Here is a 21,307-nt window from a genome sequence, read left to right on the forward strand (position 1 = left end):
CTCTTATCTTTTCTGCTGTAGATGGTATGCATACTTTGCAGAGAAATGATGTACTACATTTGCTACAGTGTGATATATGCAACAAACCATGCTGTGAGGATATTGTATTCCACAATGTAATGTGCTTGATTTAAAATTACAGTGTGACAAATAAACTGTAAGTAATATTAACCAATTTTTAAACATAATTTTAGTGACTAATTACACTGTTTAAAATTGCTGTAAAAATGGCCAAATTTTGTAACGGTAGCATACTGTTTTCCATCAAAACAGCCATATGCTGTAGAAAACAGTGCATTCTAGGTAGTATTGGTCTTTTTCTAGAAAGTTTTAATTGGACTAACAAGAGTTAAGACGTTCTTACATACAGTAAGAACCGTTAAAAAATTATTTTCTTAATTATTATTTCTGACATGATAGCAGAACACTACTTAAACATGCAATTTATTAAGGTGTATAATAAAAATACAGTTTGAATTTCTTGCTACATTTCTTGCATACTGTTTTCACATACATATATTCTAAAGTAAATTTGAATCAATCTGGATTCCCTTATGAAAAATTAACCATGGTTTTACTACAAATAAAGCCAAAAAAACATGGTTACTATTAAACCATGGTAGCCACAAATTAGCCATGATTTTGCTACATTAACCTTAGTTTAACCATGGTATTTGTAGTAAAACTGTTATACAAATGGTAATTAATATACCAAAAATGGTTACTACATGTTCACTATAATAAAACCAAGTTAATTTTCATAAAGGAATTCAAATAATTGTAACATGTCTTTGTCTGCATTTTTTTGTTGTTGAGATAATTAAATATTGTTTTATATAGGACCTCAGTAATGACCAGGTGTACTGAGATGTGGACTGTGATGTTTGGCATCGTTGTGCCGCAAGTTGACTAGTGCACACAGCTAACCGAGCTGGGCATTAGCCTTTGCAAGCTCAAATAGACGGATGTGTACAGATGCTATTGAAACAGACACCTGCACCAAGATAAAGACAACACAGAGGAAGTCTTTTACTGAACCCAGAACAGTTTTACGTGCCAAGGAGGGGAAAAAAACACTATCCGGAGTTGCACTGACCACAATGAGGGTTCTTGTTGAACCTCTCGCTGGCTCTAATGAAGGCAGGATGCTTGTTTGTAAAGATGCTCTACATCATTATGAACCGTCAAGGCAGGACGGCCTCTCTGGACACCGGTCTTATAGTCATTCCTTTGAGCTGCTAGATAGAGGCTTCTCTGTATGTTGACAGAGGAGTTTTGACTCCCCACTGAAGAGCGTTTGTATCCCCTAATTTTTATTCCCTTCTGCCGCTGTCCAATAACAGAGTCTTATTTAGGAAGCGCCAAGATTAGAAGTCAGACTTTATTGATTAAACACATTTTCATACAATTTTACTAAAACTAGAGGAGCAAACAAAGCTAAAATCAAACTAATCAGCTAACATTAACCAGATACAGTACAACTAACATTCAGGGAATTTTAGTAATCATTGGTAGAGAAAAGTACCAGAAATTCTCATGATACCTTGACAATATCATGTTCTATCCTTACATACTGCCCTTTTTTTGGACATGTACCATTGTGTGTGCTTACTTTTTTATTTTATATATATATATGGACACTGTATGAAATTGCAACTTTATAAAATAATTATATTATGAGTAATGGTCCTCATTGCAGCTGGCCAACAATTGCCTACTTCTGACTGTGTTTTTATCACAGATTACACCACAGTTTTAGATGAAGGTTAAACAAATCACTTTAAATAATGATGTTCACAAATGGTTTTACAGAAAACGGAAAATCTGCCGAAATGTGTGTAGACTTTGTAGTCTTTGCAGTTAGCACCTTACTGTTGTCTGTGTTGCTGGTAATCCCTGTCACATTGCAATGCAAGTAGTGACAAATAGGGCAGTCATAATGATTAGAGAGTCTGAGTTGTAACCCAAAGGTCGCAGGTTAGTATCTCGGTACCAGCAGGGATTATAGGTGGGGGGGTGGGGGGGTGCGTGAATGACCAGCACTCTCTTCCACCCTCAGTACCACGACTGAGGTGAGACCCTTGAGCAAAGCACCAAACCCCCAACTTTCCCCTGGGCGCCGCAGCAAAAATGGCTGGCCACCGGTGTGTGTTCACTGTGTTTTTATTGTAACCTTGTTGTAACATACACTTGTGTGTAATGGATTATTGGAACAGAAAAACATAGGGGTGGGGACTTGGTTTCATGTATTGGCTGTTGATTTGTTTTTGAGATGTGGCTGTTGCACTTAAAAGTGGAACCAGATGAACGAGAGCTTACAAAGGCAGAGTTTAAAACATTACAAGGTCAAATTAAAAACAAAAAGGAAACATAGAAACATATGCAGAAATGAATGGTTCTCAAGAAGATCTAAAACATGCATTTAGAAAACATGCCAGTGTTAATGTAAACTCTTCTTTAGGCAGACATCATTATGCCTAATGCACAGATTTATATCTACATTTAATGTATTCATTTAGCAGGCTGTCATGATCGGGGCTGTGTGTCTTCCCTCAGCCTCCCGAGGTCGCTGTTCCTGCACTGCACTTCCTGATTGTATTCACCTGTCTTTGTCATTAGCACTGATCACCCACATCTGTTCACTATCTGGACTATAAGAACTCTCACTTCTCACTCCTGCTTCATGTCTGCATTGTCTTTAGTCTGTCAGTATACTCTGTGTTTCTTTATTCCCTGGCTTATGATCGTGTTCTTGGTTTTTGTTTATTTTTGTGTTTAAGTTTATTAGTTTTGTGCCGTGTTGGCCTTTTGCTTTGTGTGTTTATTTGTTTAATTAAAAGAAACCCTCTTACCTGCATCTGGACCCAGACCTCCTAATTTAACGTGACAGAATGCAGACATCAAAGATGGGTCCAGCGGGGAGGATTTTTTTCGGGGAGGCGAAGCTTCCCCGTTTGGCGGCGGCGGACGCGCGTTTGGGGGCGGCGACCACCCTCTCTGTTCCCGACACGGCGGGAATGTCCTTTGAGGCGGTGTCGGCTACTCGCTTCAAGTTTATCTACGCCTGCCTGGCTGAGCTGGACGCTCATAGGGCCGAGACTGCACGGATGCGTCCCTGCTTTGCGGTGGGGGCGGAGAGGCTCTTCCGCGGGGAGACGGCGGTGTCCGTTGTCTCCGTTCCTGACGCGCAGGTGACCACGCCCTCTGTTCCTGACGCGGCGGTGTCCGCTATCTCCGTGCCTGACGCGGCGGTGTCCGCTATCTCCGTGCCTGACGCGGCGGTGTCCGCTATCTCCGTGCCTGAGGTGGCCGTGACCGTGCTCTCTGTTCCGGACGCGGCGGTGTTGTCCGCTATCTCCGTTCCTGACGCGCAGGTGACCACGCCCTCTGTTCCTGACGTGGCGGTGTCCGCTATCTCTGTGCCTGACGCGGCGGTGTCCGCTATCTCTGTGCCTGACGCGGCAGTGAATGCTATCTCCGTGTCTGACGCGGCGGTGTCCGCTATCTCCGTGCCTGACGCGGCGGTGTCCGCTATCTCCGTGCCTGACGCGGCGGTGTCCGCTATCTCCGTGCCTGACGTGGCGGTGTCCGTTATCTCCGTTCCTGACGCGGCGGTGTCCGCTATCTCTGTGCCTGACGCGCCGAAGACTGCTGTCTCTGTTCCTGACGCGGCATTGTACGCTGTCTCTGTTCTCGAGGCAGCGGCGTCCGCTATCTCCATTCCTGACGCACAAGTGACCGATGTCTCTGTTCCTGACGCGGCGATGACCGCGCTCTCTGTTCCTGACATGGCGGTGTCCGCTATCTCCGTGCCTGACGCGGCGGTGTCCGCTATCTCCGTTCCGGATGCGGCGGTGACCACGCCCTCTGTTCCTGACGCGGCAGTGACCGCTATCTCCGTTCCTGACGCACAAGTGACCGATGTCTCTGTTCCTGACGCGGCGGCGACCGCCGTCTCTGTTCCTGACGTGGCGACCGCCATCTCTGTTCCTGACGCGACAGTGACCGCTGTCTCTTTTCCCAGGGCGGCGGCGACCGCTATCTCTGTTCCTGACGCGGCATTGTACGCTATCTCTGTTCCTGACGCGGCGGCGAGGCCGGCTCGCATTCCTCTGGCGGCGAGGCCAGTCCATGGGACTCCGCTGCACGGGCCTGGGTCTTCCCTCAGCCTCCCGAGGTCGCTGTTCCTGCACTGCACTTCCTGATTGTATTCACCTGTCTTTGTCATTAGCACTGATCACCCACATCTGTTCACTATCTGGACTATAAGAACTCTCACTTCTCACTCCTGCTTCATGTCTGCATTGTCTTTAGTCTGTCAGTATACTCTGTGTTTCTTTATTCCCTGGCTTATGAGCGTGTTCTTGGTTTTTGTTTATTTTTGTGTTTAAGTTTATTAGTTTTGTGCCGTGTTGGCCTTTTGCTTTGTGTGTTTATTTGTTTAATTAAAAGAAACCCTCTTACCTGCATCTGGACCCAGACCTCCTAATTTAACGTGACACAGGCACTTTTATCCACTGACTTGTAAATGGCAAATGCAACAAAGCAATTCATCCTAAGCAGGCAGTAGCATGAGTAGAACTAGTGCAAATTTTCTCACAGTGAAAAAAAAAGTGATCATATTTTTTGGGAACCGAAATACTTGTATTTGTGATATCCTTGTGTGTCTCAAACATAACAAAAAGTATGCCAATCAGAGCTATCTTGTGTCATCTAAGGCTGAATGTGTATTTAACTTTATGTGGCACTGCGCAGATCGATCGTTATCTGACTTGAAGCAATGCGTGTGCAATTTACTCGACATGAGATAGCACTGACGTCATGTTTCTGTGACGTATGTTATCAGAGTACTGCAAAGGTGATTTGAGAGCAGTCGGCTCGATAATTCCGTGCAGTTTCTTCAAAGTGGCTGCATGAGCTCTGATGACAACACACTGTTTGATCATTGCCTGGATTCACCAGAGACAATGATGACGTGCATATTGTTTATTTAGACCTCTTCAGTTCTGCTAATGCACAAATCTATATTTTATAACAGTAAATTTTTTTCATGTAATCATAATGCTCTATTGTGTCATGTTTATGAAAATAAAACTAATAAAAATATATAACTTGCTTTATTGGTGTTTAAGTTGCACAGGCTGAACTTTATTCTTACAGCCGCTGCATTAAGCAGTACATAAAGTATTGAATGAAAACTGTTGCTAAATGAGCAATTAAAAGCCCTTTAAAAGCCCTCTTTTGTGCAGAACTACTTCCTTCCGCCACAAATTCAAATCTAAAGTTGACAGTTTAACAGCTGAGCCTAAGCCTCCATTACTAATTCCACTTTAGAACTAGTAATGACGGAATGTTTAGTTGCTTCATTGAAAGCTTATTGTATTAATTTATTAAAAACACACTGTATTATGTAGAGTATTATAAGAGAGAGACTGAGTGGACTGAGCGAGTGTGATTACCTGCATCTGATACAGCATTCATTCTTCAGATCAGTCTCATATTCACATTAAACATTAGTTTGAATATCTGCTGAGGAAAGCGTTATTTTTGTCATAACATTAATATCCTTTCATCTGTTGATGGTGATTTTGCTGCTTAGTGCATTTGTTCACAGCGTCAAGCTGTTGTTAAAACTAAAAATAACTTCTGTTTATAGCGTCAACTTAAATGTAAAGTCTTTACTGCTGTCTCATAAAAACAGTCTCTTGTCACCATCTAATGGCGTAACAGTGTAACTAAAATCACCATCACGAACACACGCACCATTTCTCAATACTAAACACTATTAAATACTATTATTTATATATATTTACTGAATACCAATATTTAATAAACAACAACAACAGCCATTATTAAAGTTGCTAGGCAATTCAGTCAAAAGTACAATGGCACAGCTCTGATATACAGCATTGAATTTATATAAACATAAGACTTGAATCTATCTTCTCTAGAACAAATAATAGATTAATAAGACCAAAGACTACTGTTAGATCTACCCATAACGAATTATATTTAATGTGTATACTACAAAGACATGAGAGCCAGTGGTAAATTTCAGAAGATCTAGCCGAGGTGAGGCACTCTCAGGCAGGTTCATGAGCTCAGAACGTCCGCTCACAATCCAGAGCTCTTATGTCTGAAAACGTAGACACAAATTTTCAAATAGAAGCTATCTTTATTAACAAACTGCATATTTGAACTATAGACATGTACATTCTTGCCTAAAAAATGATCAAGATTCAAAAACCAGAAAGAACTGTTGTATAAATGAAAACATCTGTAGTTTTCTTTGACAAATATTGCATCTAATCCACTTAATTTGTTATAAAGTACGCAAACACAGCACGAGTGTCAATACAGGAAGTGTCCGACTTCACGTCTCTGTTTTCAACTCCTCTCCTGACTACAAGCAGCAAATCTTATTGACCTGTTAAATTCAGCCGAACATCTAGAAAGTACAGTGCTTAGAATTCATTCAAATGTATTAAAGCAGTTGTGTTTGTCTTCTGCTCATTTGCTGAGAATGGCTTGAAATGGACTGGGTGTGTATTGTAGTGTGTAGGCTAAATTAATTTGATAACTCTTAATTGCTTATGGAATTAAGTGATGCCAGTCAGTAGCCTTTAGCTGCAGCTGCAGATTCTACCTGACACTATCATTGATACATATTATCTCGCTTTACTTGGCTAAGTGACTTGCCTTAATAGATTTAGCGGTTTTTGAATATGGAAGTGCTTAGATTGAAATTGCCCGACTAACAGCCTTGTTCGTGCCATCAGCTGGGCAAATTCAGACATTAAAGTCAACAGCGCTTTCGTTTTCCGATCTCAGCCTGCTGCCAAGTCGGCTCTTAACGAGCCGCTCACGTTCGCTCGTTTAAAACATGACAACGGGAATCAGAGGCGCACCGCAGGGCCACACTCGGCGCGCTTTACCCTTCGCCGACATCAGAGAGCCGATCTGTCTGCACATATCACAGACGAGCAGACGGCAGGCCTTTTCTCGTCTGTCATGTCCTGCTTAATATTCATGAAAGCAAATTGGGAGACAGTCATTTGGCAAGTGCTGCGAGTGCTAAAGCCTGTGGGGGTTGTAGGAGAGAAGTGCATACTCACAGTGGCAAAAACCCTGTCCTGCTCACCCCTACCTTGTCCTGGGTCCACGTCGCCCGTCCCCAGCCGCTCCCTTCGGCACCTTGTCTCGTCCCATCTCCCCCTTCTGCCCCACAAACCCAAAGCCCCCCAGGCGGTGTGCTGAGTGCAGCCTTAATTACCCCAGGCCCCTGACAGAGCCTGTCATTGTGAAGCAGATATCCCATGATCCTGTTCAGCACTGACAGGACACACAGTGCCGTCCCGGCTCACCAGACCTGGCAAAACCAGCAGCTCAACATTGGCTCAGACAGAAACTACTCCTATCTGTGAAGTTTTAAACAGAGCATAGCATGCATGCGGAGCTGGACTAGACATATAGGTATAGGCTGTTTTAGGAAAAAAACTCAGGTCTTATAATTGACCTACTTTTTATGTGTGATTAATTGCATAAACTAACATTGACAATACCAAACTATGAGCTTTTACGTTCAAACAGAGTGAAAAGCTGTGGTCTTGTAGTGTGCACTGGGTGACAATTTTTTTTTTAAATAGGTGCTTGATGGAAACTACAGTAGTTAGCAAATAATCAAAATCACAAAATTTTGTTATTGGCAAGCTGGAATGGTGGATAAGCATTGATTTGTTCATTTATTTTTGGTGTTAGAGTTTGCCTCATCAGCATTGATCGCACCTTTTCTCAGATCAAATGCATCAGTGGCCCTGAAAACGGTTTGGTATGGCTGATTAGACAGTTGAAGATGATAAATGCTGTTGTGTGTGATTGACTGCTCACCCTAAGTTTAAGTCAGTTCTGCCTGTTATGTTCTTTAAATGAATGTGTAAATGTTATTTTTTTATGCTTTAATAATAATTTTTATTGCGTCTATATGTACAGTAGAGTAAGCTCCAAATGTGATTAAAAACTGGGATACTTTAGGAACTACAACATGATGCATGATTCATATCAGTTATTACATATCAATTGTAATTATTTTATGACCCTTGCTAATGCAGTGTTTGCCAAGCTAAGCTATTCATAATTTAAAGTAGTTGAACTATAAAATAGCTCTTTGTTGTAGTTAGTTATACTACAAGCTACTAAGAAGTTGCTAAATATTTTAGATCCATCAACAAGGTGATATCATTTTAGATCTATTCAATAATGATTTATAATTTAATTTGTTTTATGGCACAAAAACAACTATGCAATGGTTTTTAAATAAGAGAGAGGGTTGTCTGGGACGTACAATTCACTAATGACTTTCAAAATGTTACATATTGGAGAGAGAGCTGCTTTTAAAACATTTGTTCACTGGAATAAACACTGCTGAATGCTATAGAGCAAAGGCTGTTTAGGACAAACCGATTCATTTGAAAGAACCAGCCTTTTTTTTTTTTAAATGTTATGAGAGAGGCTTAATTAGAATTAACTGATTTGCTAGAATGAATCAGATTTTCCAATTTTTTTTTATTTTTTTTTCTGATCTGTTTGATTAGTCATATGTTGAGTATTCCTCAGATCAAATCAACAAGACTGGAATATGAGGGAAAATATCATGTTTTTTTTTTTTCATTTCGGTGACATGCAGATGTGGGACAATGTTGCCCATAGTGTCCTCATTCACTAATCTCGCCACTACACTCTTAAAAATAAAGGTGCTTCAAAAGGTTCTTCAAGCGATGCCATAGAAGAACCATTTTTGGTTCCACAAAGAACAATTCAGTCAAAGGTTCTTTAAAGAACAATTTTTTGCTTACCTCTTTATAATCTGAAGAACCTTATTTGCCACAAAGAACATTTTGTGAAACAGAAAGGTTCTTCAGATGTTAAAGGTTCTTTATGGAACCATTTTGATAAAAAGGTTGTTCTATGGCATCGTAAAGCCCCTTTAAAGAGTGTAATATAGTCCACTAATATAGACACTGAGTGTGCCGGAAGGGCTGCTGCGTTTAGTATAGTTTATTATTTATATAACAAATTTTTAAAAAAGCTGACAATGTGATTGTGATTGCTTTGTGTCATCCGCAGTACTAAAACACACCTGTATAATTCTGTTGTGGCCAACTATTGTTATATTAAAAAACAACAAAATAGCTTAAATTATCTTACTGATTTCTAAAAAACTATTAACCTTACTACTTATTAATATTACTTTAAATTTAAATGTTACATGCCGGGAAGTAAAACTCTGTGAGTGTGGACATTTCCATTCACAAATTTTAGTAGATTTGACAACTTCTGTGAATTTGGGTTTAAACAATGAGTGGATATTCTCTTTGAGGCCTCTAGATTCTGACTGGCAGTATTTGCCTCTGGCATAAAGCTCATCTCCTGGTGCTCACAAAGCCAGCACTCTTTAGCATGCTGTCAGTATATGGCCAAAAAAAAAAAAATCTTTTAGATTCCTCAGTTCACATTTCTACTTTGTCCCTGTAACAATATGCTTATGAAGCACATAATCTAACAGGAAAGAACATAATCTAAAACTGAGCTACCCTCCCAAACATATAAGTAAGGAAATCCTGCACCCCAATATTCTGATGTTGTAATGCAAAAATAAATAAACAAACAAATAAATAAAAATAACTACTGTAACTAGCAAAAAATGCTGTTGGTCTAAATATCAGCATAGCTTTAAACTGTAGTTGTGTGTTGTTTTTAAACTAATCAGTGGTTTAGCTAAGTGAACAATCCAATGACTCACTCATAAAGTCAGTTATCTTCTGGAGTAACAAGGTTATATTTAGCAATAGTTGATCTAAAATCAATCTTAATTGTATGTGTGTCTTAATTGTATTTATACAGTATATTATATTTTATTCCATGGAATGTCTGGATACTGGATTCTGATTGGCTGGCAGGTGTGCAGTAAAACCATTTAATGCACAGGTAGTTCCAAGTCAATTTAATCACCGTTCTATATTAATGCGCTGCTTTAATTGATGCACGCAAAAGCACAGAGAGAGAGAGAGAGAGAGAGAGAGAGAGAGAGAGAGAGAGAGAGGTCAGAGATCGCATTGTGCTGCGCACATACATAAACTTCTTGTCAGCGTTTGCCTGCGATCCTTATTAAAATATCCTAGATACTAGATCGCTACATTATATTCCTCAGCAACGGGGCGGTAAAGATGCTGTTTTTGAATGAATCGTTGTTTGTAGAGAGAGACGCACAGCATGCAGGCAGGTAACGTTACGCACACACACAACTGTCATCTCTCTTGCCTTCACACTCTCTCTTGGTCGATCGATAATCTACTGAAGTAAATGCTAAATTTCATTCAAATAAATGTGATTTTACCGGACTATTTAATCTCTGTGTCTGATTTGAAGCGGTCAGAACAGTGGCGGTTCTACACGGAGGCCAAGGGAGGCCCGTGCCCCTGTAGACATGTCCTTGGCCACCCCTGTGGCCCCCCCGTGCTGACCAAATAAAAAAAGTATTAATTAATTATGATTTTACACACGAGCGCCAAAAGCGGAACTAATGCGACGCATCGTTCTACTTACATGGGTAAATAAGAGCGGCGCACACAAACACTGCAGCAACAATTAGAACTACTCTTGGATAGAGGAGCTACGATTTATTTCTCCTGTTGCAAGAGTCGAAGGTAAGCAAAACAATTTCATTTTGTGAGTGACTTTCTTTCACATAACCGTGTTACTTTTGTTTTTCACACTGATAATTAAATCAAGTTTGTAAATGGCTTTGTAAAATCTTTGTTAACATTAGTTAATAAAAATATACAGCTGTTCATTGTTAGTTCACAGTGCATGAACTAATGTTAACAAGAATTTAATAAAGTATTAGTAAATGTTGAAATTAACATTAACAAAGATTAATTAATGCTGTATACGTGCAGTTCATTATTAGTTCATGTGAACTATATGTAGTTAACTAATGTTGACCAACGAACCTTATTGTAAAGTGCTACCAAAAACTTCACAGAAAATCTGAAAATCATATCTAAGCAAAAAACGAAAGGCAATGCATGCCCCTAAATTTCTTCTTATTCTAATAGTTATCATGAAACGAGGAAGGGACATAGCGTCCTTTTTTGCCCCAGTAAACAAAAATGTTGTACCCTTTGTTGTACCCTGGAGTTTTGTTCACATTGAATTGACACACTGTATTTGTACCCTGTACTGCATTTATCATTTTTTATGGCCTTACCTCTTTTGCACCTGCACTCACTCCTGTACAAAATAAATGTTTTAGGGATGCTCATTTCAGTTAATTTTCCTGACCGACAACCGCTGCTCATTATCCGAACATTAACCTTAACTGATACAATTAGAATAATAAACTTGTTTAAAATAAAAAATAGAATGCACGATTATCTGTGATGATACATAAATACAAGCAAATGTTTTATTTTAACGTGCAAACAGCAGCATACAGAGCAACAACAAAAACTGCATTCATATACTCAAATTATCACGCATCAGCTGCGCTTCTGAGAACAGAGAAAATCAGAATGAAAAGAAAAAGAATAATTTAAACAGGCCTACACTAAATATTATAAATTAAATAACTACCTAATTAAGATGACAAAACTAAAACACACTGAAATCTTTCTATGCACTTTGAAGAACGGTACCGTTCTTATTCTTCTCGTTGGACATAAAAATATATAGCAGGCCAGCCTATCCCTCAGTGTACCTAGTTTTTACTTATGTCGACATGCTGTACGGATAGACTGGGACGCTGTCTGTTAACTCTTAGATCCGCGACAAAAACACATCACAAAAATCATTTCAATTTGCGGTTGGGGTCTTTTCATCCATGATCCACTGGTCATATGTGGATCAACGTGTTCTCACAGCGTTCAATAGCCAATCACAGACATTTCTGTTGATGTCATTATCGCAGTGGCCAATCAGAGGCAGCTATGTTACGATCCACTCACCACTTAAAGTGCCGGTTCAGTTCTGCTGAAATTCTACACCTCTGAGAACTGTCTCATTAAAACAAAGAAAGTGTAGACATGATGTAAATAAGAGATTAATTGTACTGTGTAAATGTGATTTTATTACCTTTTATCAACTTTGAGAGATTGCCATGAACTACAGTAATGTATGAGTGACAGCTTTCCAGTGATTGTAAGGGGAGCGCGCACTTTTAAGACTATAATTAATTCAGAATTTGAATTCATTTATTCACGGATTCACTCTCTGATAACGCAACATCGCCATTGCTATCGTGCAGCATTTAGGCTACTACATCAGTTACACAAACTAAGAGTAAAGCAGGTGCTTACTCATCAAAATATGTCTAAACAGCCGCACTGCACGTGTCGACACGCGCCCGTGAGTAAACATTATTTTTTTCTTTCACCATGCAGCAAACTTAAAAAAAATTAAAACCGTTTAACTTATAGTAAAAATCGGTTAAAATTCTTACTGTCGGTTAACGGTTGAACGGTCAATATGAGCATCCCTAAAATGTTTGTATGGTTTTAAAGTAAAATAAAGTTTATAATCTTTAATTATCATTTGTTGTCATTTTTTTTAATGTGCCCCTCTGGTTAAACACTGGCCCCTTCTTGGCCCCCCTAGTCAAATTTGTCTAGAACCGCCACTGGGTCAGAATGCTAGAGCTGTGTGTCATAACTGACGAAAATAACCGTCTTTTTTATCCATTCAGTCAAATTTTGCGTTGCAAATATCAATCCTAGTTTTAATTTGTCTATAACCATGGAATAAGCGGGATAATCAACGGCTTGCCGTGCGTTAAAGGATTTAAAATGCACTTCGCGGAGGCAACCACCCTCTGCTTCTCGTCGGGCGGTTATTAGCCTCCACGTCGTGCATTTAAAATCCTTTAACGCACGGCAAACCGTTGATTATCCCTTACATAATTTATTGTACTGCCTTTCTTGTATAGATTTAGGGTAGAATTTACTTTCTGTGAGGTAAACTTAACTTTCTTGTTTTATAGGCCATAAAAACTGAATGAAACATCAAACATTACTTTTAAACCCTCTGTAAAATCTGTAAACCTTGCTTATGAAATGAAATCAATATATTTGAGCGTCTCAATTTGAGTATGCGTGTGTACGCACATATGCCCAGCTAATTATGAGGATAAAAAAAAATCATGAAAGTTGTGTGCGTGTTTCTGAAATGCCCTACTAAAGTCACCTTGGCTTGGTGTGAGCCACTTTCCATCAGGTGCAACCCACGCCTCAGGTGACACGACATTAAAGGCCTACAGGCAAAGCAAGGCCAGTGCATTAGAGTCAACTGCCATCCCAATCACTCTCCTAGCCCAAAGAAAAGGAAGGGGAGATGTATTTGATGTACAGACCTTCAGATGAGAGACCAGTTTAATATTGAATAGAGTGCGGTTTTTCTTCCAAAGCCGTACCCAAAGAGAGAAAAACCTTGGTTAATTATGAATGCACACAATACATTATTAAACAGTGTCACTTTTTCGTCTTTATGGTTCATTTCATGAAAAATTATGACAATTATGAATTTTTCCTCTGGGTTGTTGAGTATTAAAGTGCTGTTTTCTTGTTCAAATATGGGGCCCTTTCAAGAAGGATTTGATTTGACTTGGACTAAATTTTGCCTGCTTAATGTGTAAAGAGAAAACAAACAAACAAACAAGCCTAAAGGCTACCTTTTTAAAACAAAAAAAGGTGTCTCGAACTCGAGATGACATGATTTAAAATTTGTTTGTTTTGAACAAAATAGAGCATTTTAAGGTACTGTCATATTCTCAATGGGGATATGGTGCATATTTGGGTCAATGACTTGTAAGAGAATAAAGCAAATAAAATCTTTTGTCAAGTTTAAAACACATGCTCCTAATGTGCTCATAAACTCCGGAAAATGATCCATGTTGGATTATGTGGTCATTAGGACACCGCCAATACTGGTACAGAGGTGTGGCAGTGGGGGTCTTCAGCGCCCCCTGGAACGCAGTCAGAAAACTTGCATATCTCATACATACTTGCATGTATATGAAATTCATACTGGTATATATGGTGTATATACAGTAGTCAACATTCAAAGTGGATCAAAAAAGTTAATCAAAAGTTGTCCTAAGATAAGAACGGGTATTCTTTTTGGTTTTAGGACAAATTTGATGAAAGGTTTTGATCCACTTCGAATGTTGACTACTGAGTATGGTATATACTGGTATATGGTACACATTAGATCTCATTGAGCTGAACAACATTCACACTGCATGTCATTAACACTGCCAAACAGGTAGTCAACTATTCATGGTTTCAAAAACCATGCATCACACTTTTTAATACTCCTCCTTGGGATTCATCCGATGGCCACCAAACTTGGTGAACATCCCAAGACACCGAGAATGCTAAATTAAAGTTTATATATCTTTTCTTTTCTGTGTTTGTGCTTTATGGTTTATAGGAACCCGTTCATTGCTGTAACTCTATAAAACAGACAGCCAGTTAAATGAGAGAGTTATATATGTATATAATCATTAGGGTTTCTTTTTTAAGTTTGATATATACATTGTTATTGATTTATTGATTTACATTTATTTATTTGTGCATATATCTGTGCTGTTTTTATGACTTTGATTTTAGCCTTTTTTATATTATTAAGCAGTGAAGTAGTACTTTTGACTTTTTTTGTCTAAGAAATAATAATTTAATGAGACTTTTTCTTCATTATTAAATATATACTAATAGTAGACATGATAAATAAAAAGCCCCATCATGACTTGACTGACAATCCTTTCTGCTGGTGTCCAAGCTAAAAGGTTCCATATTTATGGAAGAAACACAGTTTACTCTCCGCAATCTGAAAATCTTAATTAGGATTTATTCATTTTTAGTGGACACACATGGAATTTAATTATATTTTACATCAGCGGGTCTTTATTTGAGTGGAAGAAGGCACACTTACAGAACACTCTTCTATTAACCAACATACCCACATGAATTCATCAAGTGCCAGATGATTAGTGCAGAATGTGTTGAATCACTTGAGTTAGGTAGCAAAAAGTATTTATTAGTCCTCTTGGAATGAAGATCAACAATGATTGCTTTGGTTTACAAAAGAGTGAGGGAGCAAATTCTTATTGCATAAAGGCCAGAATGTTTTCACACTCTTTAATATCAGAACAAACGCTCCGCCAAGCCTCTCGCTGGCAAAACAAGATATTTTAACAGATGGTTGCTTCAGCGTGCCACTTGATGAATGGTACCATATGCCTCAGATTGCCACAGTAAAGATTATCACCATTATGAGCGCTTGTTCGCGGGTTTCGTTTGTTTGCTTGTCTGTGTTTGCTCATCAAGCGTGCCAACAACTGGAGTGTTATATCTGAGCATGTGGGCACACGTGTGTTTATGAATGCACGTCGTCTTCTGTGTGTACCTTCTGCTTTGTGAGTGAAACCCGCTGATCCTCAGAAAAGGTTGAAACTGCTGCAATTTGAAACCTTGTTAGAAATTTATGAAGTGCTAAAATGTTTCGTCCCGAGGGAAAACACTGCCAGCTGTCACTGGTGAGCCATTTACTGCCAAACGGAGATTGGTGCTCAGATAGGGCCTGTGGCACAGCATTGAAGTGATTTTCATGAAGACACAAGAGAAATTTAGCAATTAGCAGAAAGTCATTCAACTTGAACTTTTCTTTGGTTGTGTCATAATGCAATGCCACATTTTCTCTTCTGTGTCTTAGTGCTGCTCTTTAATACTGTCTGTATATTTATATACATTTTTATATAGCTATAGTTAATCATATAAGCTACAGTAATAAGCTAATAGCTTATGTATATATCAAAATAACTTAATTTTTTAATGTAAAGTAGATCACAGCTTATTTTAATTTGAGGTACTTATAGTTGTATCTCAATTTTAAGCTGTAATGGAAAACGTTTCACCTTTACATCCAAAATTAATGTGTCTCATGTGTCTCTCTTGTCCTGTCTTTTCCTTTTCAGTTTTCGGTGAAGATCTACGTTCCAGCTTATATTTTGTCAATGCATCTCTGCAAGAGGTAGTGTTCTCCAGCACCACAGGGGCACTGGTGCCGTGTCCTGCCGCGGCCGTGCCCCCCGCCACGCTGAGGTGGTACCTCGCCACCGGGGAGGAGATCTACGATGTCCCAAGCATCCGCCATGTGCACCCCAATGGCACGCTGCAGATCTACGGCTTCCTGCCATCCAGCTATAGTAACCTAATCAATGACAATACATACTACTGCACAGCGGAAAACCCATCAGGAAAGATCAGGAGCCAAGACCTACACATTAAGGCCGGTCAGTCAGCTCAGCAGAACAAAATTCAAAATTTATATAGTATGCAACCCATAATGAGAAATACACAAATTCATTTTTATTAATATAGCATTTTTATCAATGAGTTATGGCCACACACACACACACACACACACACACACACACACACACACACACACACACACACATAAACAAACAGTTTTTTTGTTTTACAGGGACTATGCATAGGCGTAATGATTTTTATACTGTACAAACTGTATTTTCTATCTATCTGGTTTCAAAAACCATGCATTAAACTTTTTAATACTCCTCCTAGGGATTCATCTGATCACCACCAAATTTGGTGAACATCTCAAGACACTGAGGATGCTAAATCTAACTTTATATATCCTTTCCTTTCTGTGTTTGTGCCTGTTTCACAGTCTTTATGGTCTAGAGAACCCCGTTCAGCTATCGGGGTGGCACTGGGGCTTGGGCCCGTCATTGCTGATTGCAGCTGTATTTGTAGATATTTAGTTTTTTTTTTTTTTAAATTAGTGAATATTTATAATATCATTACCTCCATTAGCTTTACGCATAGGCATAATTATTTTAAGACTGTACAAACTGTATTTTCTATCCCCTTACTCTGCATTTTTCAGAAACTAATTCTGTATGATTTATAAGTTGTTTCATATGGACCAAAAATGTAAAAAAATTTTGGGGATAGTGTATTTGCGCCCCATAACATAGAGAATTCAAGGTATACATGCACACAAAGGAAACAATGAAAATTAAGAACTAATCTAGATTTTAACATATTAAACTAACCTTTGAATTTTTAAAATGTCCTACAGTTCAGCATTATATATTAAATTCTGATTCTGATTCTGATTCTGATTCTGAATGAAAGTGTCCATAGAGTTGTGCTTCTGTGACAGCTCTAAGATAGACAGATGAAAAACACTGAAATATTAATGAATTTTTTACTTAGGTCAGACATGTGCGGAGAAGACAATGCTGGAATTTGGGTCCTTTGTTTGTGTGCCAATGTGCATTCTCTGTCTCTGTATCTCTATTTGTACATTTCAGTTACCCGAATCAACCACCCAATATATACAGTTTTTTTTTATTGTTTTATTTTTTTTTATATTGCATAGCTACTAATATACACTGTGTGCATAATTATTGTCCATTAAGGCTGGAAGTGAAAAACTGCATAATTATTAGGCACATTTTCTTTTACAGATGAAATGAGCCAAAAAAGAGATTTAACTCGGACTGAAAAATCAAAAATTATTAAATGTCCGTGAGAAGGATACAATAGTAATGCAATACTAGAATTTGCAAAGTTAAGGCATGACGATTGGCCAGAAAAATGCTTGTTGGGTCAGCACAGTAAGAAAAAAAAACACATGGATGGTGGAGAAGAAAAGACACATGTTAACTGCAAAATAATTAAGAACTAAGGTGAAGAATTAGGTGTGAAACCATCTCCAGTACCACCATTTTCCAGAACTGCAACCTACCTGGAGTCTCCAGAAGTGCAATGTGTCAGATTCTCAGAGTTTGCTTGGGTAAAAAATCCCAAGAAATTACCCTTACTTAATAAAAATATGTTGAAGTGTTGTGAAATATGAAGACTGTTATTTTATAGGCTTTATAGACAGATAAGTTGAGAACTCTTGAAGGACCAGCACCACGTCCTCTTAGCACTCTTTCAAGAATATATCTTCCAGAATTTGGCAGTAAGTTTTGGGAGTTTTTAGTTTATCTCTGCAAGACAGACATTTCAGGATAGGAGATCTCAAAACTTACTGCCAGATTCTGGAGGATAAACTATCGAAAGAGTGCTACAAATGAATGTCCTTCAAGATTCACTCTCAAATCATCTGTCAATAAAGCCTGCTAAAAAAACAGTCTCCATGTATTTCACAACACTTCCGAATGTTATTCTTATTAAGTAAGGGTAATTTTTTAGGATTTTTTTGCCCAAGCAAAGTCTCTGAGAACCTGACACATTGAACTTCTCGAGACTCCAGGTAGGTTGCAGTTCTGGAAAATGGTGGTGCCGGAGACTAAATGGTTCCTGATGGTTTCACACCTAATTTTCAGCTTAATTCTTCTTTGCAATTGACATGCATCTTTTCTTCTCCACCTGTTGCAGACCCAACGAGCATTTCACTGTCCAGTGGTCATGCCTTAACTTTGCAAATTGTATCAGTATTGCATCCTTCTTATGGGTATTTATTAACTTTCAACTTCTCAGTCAGAGTTAAATCTCTTTTTTTGGCTCATTTTATCTGTTAAAAAAAACATGCCTAATGATTGTGCACACCTGAATATAAGGAGTTTTTCACTTCCAGCCGTCATAGACATTTATATATCACTTATAAATAATTAAATACAAAATTAATAGTAGTTATTAAGATTAGTGTGGTTTGGAATTGGTAAAATGTGCTTAAAAAAATGACCAGAATAGCGGTGAGCCTACTAATTAATAATCTATTTAACAGAATTTGATTGGAGTACATTCTTAGAAATCACATTTTCAGAAATGTTTGTGAACTTGTAAGAATAACAAGTAAAAAACTCTTTCCTCTTCGCCGCAGTATTCCGGGAGCCATACACAGTTCGGGTGGCTGATCAGAGAGTCATGCGAGGGAATACGGCGGTCTTCAAGTGCATTATCCCGGCCTCAGTAGAGGAGTATGTCAGTGTTGTATCATGGGAGAAAGACACAGTCTCACTTGTCTCAGGTAGGGCTGATCACTCACATTGCTTTTGATGAACTTGCGAGATCATAGCAAACTTATGAAAGCTTTGTTTTGCGTATTTAAACAAACCTTCCTCCCTGGAACTACCATTCCTTCTTTAGCATTACTTTTGTGTCTCACTGAAACAAAAATGGTTGTTTAGCATGTTAATATTGATCTGCCTCAGCTGTTTTGAAAAAGTTAAGTGCTTTACTTTACATTTTATGTTCATTTTAAGTCTTTGATTGACTAATACCCTCTGGCTGGATTTGCCATGAATGGAAGCATTTAGAGAAAGTTTGAGTGTGGTGTGTGGTTTTAGACATGCAAAAGCTACTGTTTATCAAATACTGTACACTCAAAAGTTATTTGGAGTCCTTAGATTAAAAAGATTTGCCTCTCCATGACAGACGGCAACATCTTGCATCAGAGCCTTTATTGAGCTTTGAAAAATCCATTATCTTACCAATCAATGTACATCACCACTTATGACTATCTGACGACATTTCCATGGTAACAGCCTGGTAGTAATTGGCCAGTGTGGTTGGTGAAATATGGAATACTATGCATGATATTCCTCATACCTCTATGAATGGTTCTGCAATTACATAGTCAGTCTCATTTATAAAGATAAATAACTGTTTTATCTGATGTGGTTGCAGCACATGCCAATATCAACCCGTGTGCGAAATGTCAGAAGCATTAGACCTATCCAATGCTCATCTCTTGCTAAATATTTAATGATGAAGGACCTCAGACGTGTGGCTGAAAGCTCTCTGGCATGTGAAGCTGAAGAATTGTTTACTCTTGCAGAGAAATGGGCTTTGAGATTTTTATGCTGGCATGTGTCTGCGCTTCATTCTTTTTTTAATCATTCCGATTTTGCAAATAATTGTTGGTGGTGCTGTGGTCAGCATGAAGATCGGCTCTTTGGGAATTAGATTAGTTGTTCAAAAACATGTTCCAAAATTACCACATGTTGTTCGTACTATTCATAAAATACAAGCAACAAACAAATGTACAGCACACAATCAATTCTTCTGGAATCTCTGGCATACCATTGTGTTGTTATATCAAATACAGGTGAATTCAAAAACATTGGCTTGATGCGACCGTTAACCAGTTGTTAGCTGGATTTGGTTTAGGCTACAGTTGTAGGCATGAAATTCTTTCTAAAGTCTTGCCGATATTAACTGAATGCCAGTAATGATATAATGGGATATGTCAAGATTACTCTTGAGTGTGAACTTGACCTTCAGCCTCCATGTCCCAAAAGGACTCCTTAAAACGAAATGCTGGTCATGTTTTAAAGTAACCCTTCACAATGCATTGCAAACTATTTATGGTCTGCCATTTTTCTGGTATAAAAAGCTGACTTTTGAAATCCAGGCAGTTCTTGATATGTACAATCAAGTCTTACATTTTGTTTAATCTATTAAACATCCTATTTCTAATGGAAAACATATTATGAAAGAAAAATGGGCTATTGTATTGTATTGCACACAGCATTCTACTGGTCACCTGATAGCTTCAAACCTGCACTGTTTTGTTTTCATTTTGTTTTCTTGTCCTAGCAGCTTTTTGAAGGTTAAATCTCAGATGGGTGGATGCATTTTATTAAATGTGGACACATATTTTGCACCTAAAAATAAAATGAACAGAACTTTTCACAATCTCAAACAGTGGATCTATCAGTGGATATACATGGATCCCATGAGTATTCTAAACTAACTAACTAAAGCCAACTACTTTGTCTTGCTTCATTGGGGGAAAAAAATACTAAAAAGCCCATAGTGATCTTTTTTTGTTGTTGTTGTTGTTTAAAATTGCTTCGTTCTTTTTTAATCATTCAGATTTTGCATAAATTACCTCACACTGTAAAACCCGACAAGTTACGGTAACTCAAACCGTTTGAGGAAACCGATTGCCTTAAACCATTTAAGTTTTAAAACCAATAAATATAAGCACTATACTCATATACACTGAGTTAAATTAACTTTTAAATATGTTGCTGGCTGTAAATTGTTGGCTGTTCTTTATTTATTTAAAATGAAGTAGTTTTAAAATGTGACTCAAAATGTGCATGTTTATGATGGATTTTTATATTTTAGTGTTGAAAATCTGTTCTGGCATAAGGATAAAAGTGTAAAATCAATTGTCAAATGCATTAAAATTTAAAATAAATTTTAAAGAAGTCTGATCTATTTTTTTTATCTATTAAACATCCTATTTCTAATGGAATTCATATTAT

The 21,307-nt window shown here is 38.2% G+C and overlaps 1 protein-coding gene across 1 annotated transcript in view; it reads left to right on the plus strand.

Annotated features, from left to right (window-relative positions):
- Positions 1-21,307, plus strand: part of dscamb (Down syndrome cell adhesion molecule b) — a 182,337-nt gene that overhangs the window by 8,697 nt on the left and 152,333 nt on the right. The window contains exons 2-3 of the mRNA XM_073817585.1: positions 16,025-16,342; positions 18,913-19,059. Of these exons, the coding sequence (XP_073673686.1) occupies positions 16,025-16,342; positions 18,913-19,059 (465 nt within the window). The remainder of the gene's footprint in view (positions 1-16,024; positions 16,343-18,912; positions 19,060-21,307) is intronic.

The sequence above is a fragment of the Garra rufa genome, chromosome 14 (assembly GCF_049309525.1).
Source record: "Garra rufa chromosome 14, GarRuf1.0, whole genome shotgun sequence".
NCBI classification, from domain to species: domain Eukaryota; kingdom Metazoa; phylum Chordata; class Actinopteri; order Cypriniformes; family Cyprinidae; genus Garra; species Garra rufa.